Below are 4,232 nucleotides of genomic sequence, written 5' to 3' on the forward strand. Positions count from 1 at the left end.
GGTTGGAGACACTACAAGATATGGCTGCCAACCGATGTCAGTGGCGTTCTTGTTGTCAGTTTCTATCCAGATTGCCTGAGTGAATGTTTGGAGGTGTAGACACCTCGGAATGATTGTGTTAAGCTAGCCCTAAGTCCCTCCCCCATCCACCTTTATTCTTTTCTTTACAATAAGGCTTTTAAATAAGTCATGGTTGTACGGCAGTGAAGCATCGGTATTGAACACTGATGCCATGCTGTCGATGATGATGATGACATTGGATGACCGCGTTTATATTATGAAGCTCTTAAAACGTATGCTGATAAGTTCGGGTATTTGTATAGAACTGGGGGTAGGATTCACTCGGTAAGCTACTTTTGCTCGCCAAAAAATGGGTGCTAGAGGTTCACAATCTGGTTAAGAATGTTGCACTTTCGTCCCTATGATTATCGAGAATTCCACTTTGCCGTTTGTGACAGCCGAGACTTCTGACTATCTTGGAATCGTTCCCACCTGTGGACGAGCTCCCGTTGCCAGTCTCTGAATTGGTACTGTTAAAGTTCACTCATTACGGCATGTTAGCATTTATTTCACACTCCAGTGTCGAAACGCAAAACCCCTGGAAGATATACAAGTGCTCCTTGGCACATAGTTGAGCGGTTGCCACCTTATTAGGACCACGGGATTCAGATTGATTGCTTCGGTGCATTTCGCTTGCACAGTGTCTCCAGGGGACCCGGATGACCAACTGCTGATGGACAGTGGCTTGGGGATTCACTTACGTAACAGCACATAAAACGAATCTTTTGACGGTTTGCTGATGTCTGAATGAGGTGCCTTACAATCAAACAGGCTGGATCACAACTTGACATTAGACCTTTTTGAGCAAGCTGTGTTACAAAGGTTTATCAACCGCTCGCCCTGACACGCCGGTCTGTCATGCCGCTGTCCTCAGCTGTACGAAAATTGACAAACTACAGGGGCGGTAAGTGAATTGGAAGAACTACCCTTGCTCAGTTGGAAAATAGCAAATACGGATGTCTAATTCAGTTGCGCAATATTCTGAACTTGTCTGATAGCCACATTTTGTGTTGTGATCACCTGTGAACTACGGAGCTAGATAGACTATTTGCTTTCCAACTTATTTTACTGCAGGTTCCTGAATTTCATTGCGACCTTTAGCTAAGGACTCTTCGTTAAAAACTATCTCTTTTCCTTTAATTTGTGCAGACTGTAGGTTCACCTTGTGCTATAGAGCAGAGTTTTGACCAGAATGAGTTTGCAAGTTATCAGTGTAAACTTAGAGAAACGAAAATTTGCACTACAATGAAGAAGGTAACGTACCTAACCACCACAGGCACATCCAAAGTAGATAAACTGGAGTCGGACTCACATGTAGAGTCTGGTAGGCATAATTGAGAATACCATAGAAGTGGTTGTAGAAAATGTAGAAAAATATATCACGGGTAAGCGACTAAATTTTGCAGCCAAACGGTTAAATGGTGGGAGCCAGGTACCAGTACATGAAAACTACTGGCATATTTTCTCCCAAAACGACACACCCAAATCCCACAGAAATCATCCTATTAAGACCTCTCAGCAGCTCCATGAACTCCAATGTTGTTGTATACCATGTGGACCGCAGTAGGAGGTGCTTCTGTACTGATCACCCAAGGGATGCCTTAGATCTCTATGAGGACCTGGATGGCGTTTTGGTGCTTTTTCAGTTGTTCTCTATTGTTGATGATTTCTTTTTATGAACACGCCCTTGCACTCGATAGTTGACTTTTCATGAAATTATCTTTACAGCGAGAAGCTTAAATTTACCAATTTAATAGTAATAGAGATTATCGTTCAACTGTAACACCCTTTCGGTCCCTAGCTGCCATGCCATCCGAAGGAAGCATGAGGGCTGAGATAGTGCCAGGTTGCCCAATTCTACACAGGAACAGTCGAGATACACAGGTCGGGTTCGAATCACAGACCTTCTGGTCAGTAAGTTCGCGCTGTAACCACTGAGCTATCCCGCCAGATGGGGACCGCGTGACGAAACAAACCAGTGGTTAGTGGCTTTGACAGATGTCACGTAACCAATGGTTATCTTGCATCAGAGTGAGCACCACTACGTAGCTCTCGCTCCCTTTGCCGTCACTGCACAGACTGCCTCGCGTGGTCCTCATTCCCTTATTCTCCCTTTTACCAGGAATAGGCCAACCTTAATTTGGGGTTATTGACAGTGTTCCTCGTGAACCTGATTCAGTTTGGAACTCCGAACTTCTTTTCACCATCTCTAGAGTTGTGGAAAGTTGGGCTTTCTCAGTCGACGTTCTGTGTGTGCCTTTGAGCATAGGCCGGAGTCTGGAGAGCCCATGCTTCGGATGTCTGTCGAACCTTTTCGTTGGTTTGAGTGACTTGGTATTATATGAATTTTATTCAGGTTGCGAGCACCCCTGGAAGGATGTAATAGTTTCACGAGTTGGCGTAATTTCTTATTAGTTCAACAGTTTGTGCCCCCCCCCCCCATCTAATCTCGTTTGATTTATTTTCAGCTTTCACTAACCGGTCGACCCTTACGGGTCTCTCCTTGTTTGAACCATGGTCGGATGCTATGGTAAGTCCCAACAGGGCGCTACAATGCGTTTTCTTCACAAGCATTTGGTAAGCGCTGCCGCAGTTAGTCATTACTGATTGGGTCCTCCGTGGCGCTGTTAGTCGGGTTTCATTCGGCTTTATCGCAGGGAGTGGTCGCTGTGAACTGAAAGTGATGGCGATGATCGTGATCTGTTCTGCCATCACTCACAGAGTCACAACGGTCGTTATTTCTCTCCCTGTCGGTTGGAGAGGCTGTTCCTCCGTCTGGAACGTATGGCCCATTCAGATAGTTCATAGTTGTTTTACTCAAGCCATCTTATACAGCTCGACTGCGCCTGCACACTCCTACTTCAAAATTTCACTTTGCCGTTGGCCGAAGACGTATCACTTAATAAGGAGCAAAACGGAATGCTTTAGCGGTAAGTGGACTGCAAGTGACTTGATTCGGCCCCAAATGATATATTTGACGCAAAACTAGAATTAATGAAGGTAATCTCGGATAAAATCGCCTGCAAGCACTTGAAACGAGCCAGCACGGTTTGGGGGGGCTTTCTTATTAACCCTTCGTCCAAACTCAGCTGAAGCGTGAACAAACGAATGTGTAACCTTCCCTTTGCGTGAGGCGTTTCCGTCACATCATTCAGGTTTCTAAAGACGATCTTGACAGGAGACGCAACCGAATCCAGGTGAATCTCTCGTTTATGGTGGTGAGCCTTAAAAAGGGTGAGACCAGTCATGTGCTGTCGAAGAGCTTTCAGCAACCCTGTGAGTAGTGTGTTGCGGTTAGACAGCTGGTCTCCAGTTTTCCTGGATTGCAAGCAACCTAAGGGTTATTGTTGATGCTGTATTAAAGTGCGTCTTAATTTATGGGCTGGTGCCAGGCCACAACATGCCCTGTACAGCGTACACCCATCTGTTATCACTGTAGATTGGTTCTCCTGCGATGCATACTAGCGACGATGAGCTTGTCCCAACTATTATAGAAATCACTTTGACGTGGTGGTCAGGCACCAGGTAACAATCGCCCCGCGGTGTACATCTGCTGAAGGTTTCTCTATATGCGGCGATGCAAAAAGGACGTGGGAGCAGTTTGACATACTTGCTGCTAATAGTCATGTTGCCTGGTGTCCACGAGGTAAAGTCTGTCTAGACGATCAGGATTTCCACATTCCTGGAAACGATGATTCTGCTGTACTTCGGGGAAGTATGGATTAGGGAAGAGTGACCGCACGCTGGGAATGCCCAGTGGTGACTTTGGTCGTCATTGACTTAATAAATGTGCCCACTAGGCTGTTATCTCTTGCTAGATGAGTTCCAGAAATATCCGTTCGAATTCATACTTCCATTTCTTACTCTTCGTTCGCTCGGTGCAGGGAATTTTCCCCCAAGCACATTTAGATAAATGAATCGTTGGCTCCCATCAGCTTGGTCCCGAAAAACCTGCCTCCAGGGTATACTAATTTTGAACTGACCAAAGCACCTACAAAGTGTAAGGTTATGCTTGTGGACGTGAAGTCACTGAACATGCCACTTACGATCCAGGGAGAGGTACTGGAAGTTGTGGAGCGTTTTACGTATCTTGGAAGTTGTATTAGTTCTGATTGTAGTGTGACAGATGAGGTGAATGCACGAATCTGCAAGGCTCGGGCCGCGTTTGCTAA

At 45.7% G+C, this 4,232-nt stretch overlaps 2 protein-coding genes across 2 annotated transcripts in view; one reads left to right on the forward strand and one right to left on the reverse strand.

Moving 5' to 3' along the window:
* The window catches only part of T265_13192 (hypothetical protein), a gene marked incomplete at both ends in the record, with an annotated part of 68,407 nt that overhangs the window by 31,461 nt on the left and 32,714 nt on the right, over positions 1–4,232 (reverse strand). The window lies entirely within an intron of this gene.
* T265_03224 (hypothetical protein) overlaps positions 1–4,232 on the forward strand; it is a gene marked incomplete at both ends in the record, with an annotated part of 33,129 nt that overhangs the window by 24,100 nt on the left and 4,797 nt on the right. Inside the window, 2 exons of the mRNA XM_009167657.1 lie at positions 135–345; positions 2,476–2,590. Of these exons, the coding sequence (XP_009165921.1) occupies positions 135–345; positions 2,476–2,590 (326 nt within the window). The remainder of the gene's footprint in view (positions 1–134; positions 346–2,475; positions 2,591–4,232) is intronic.

The sequence above is a fragment of the Opisthorchis viverrini genome (assembly GCF_000715545.1).
Source record: "Opisthorchis viverrini unplaced genomic scaffold opera_v5_45, whole genome shotgun sequence".
Taxonomy (NCBI): domain Eukaryota; kingdom Metazoa; phylum Platyhelminthes; class Trematoda; order Opisthorchiida; family Opisthorchiidae; genus Opisthorchis; species Opisthorchis viverrini.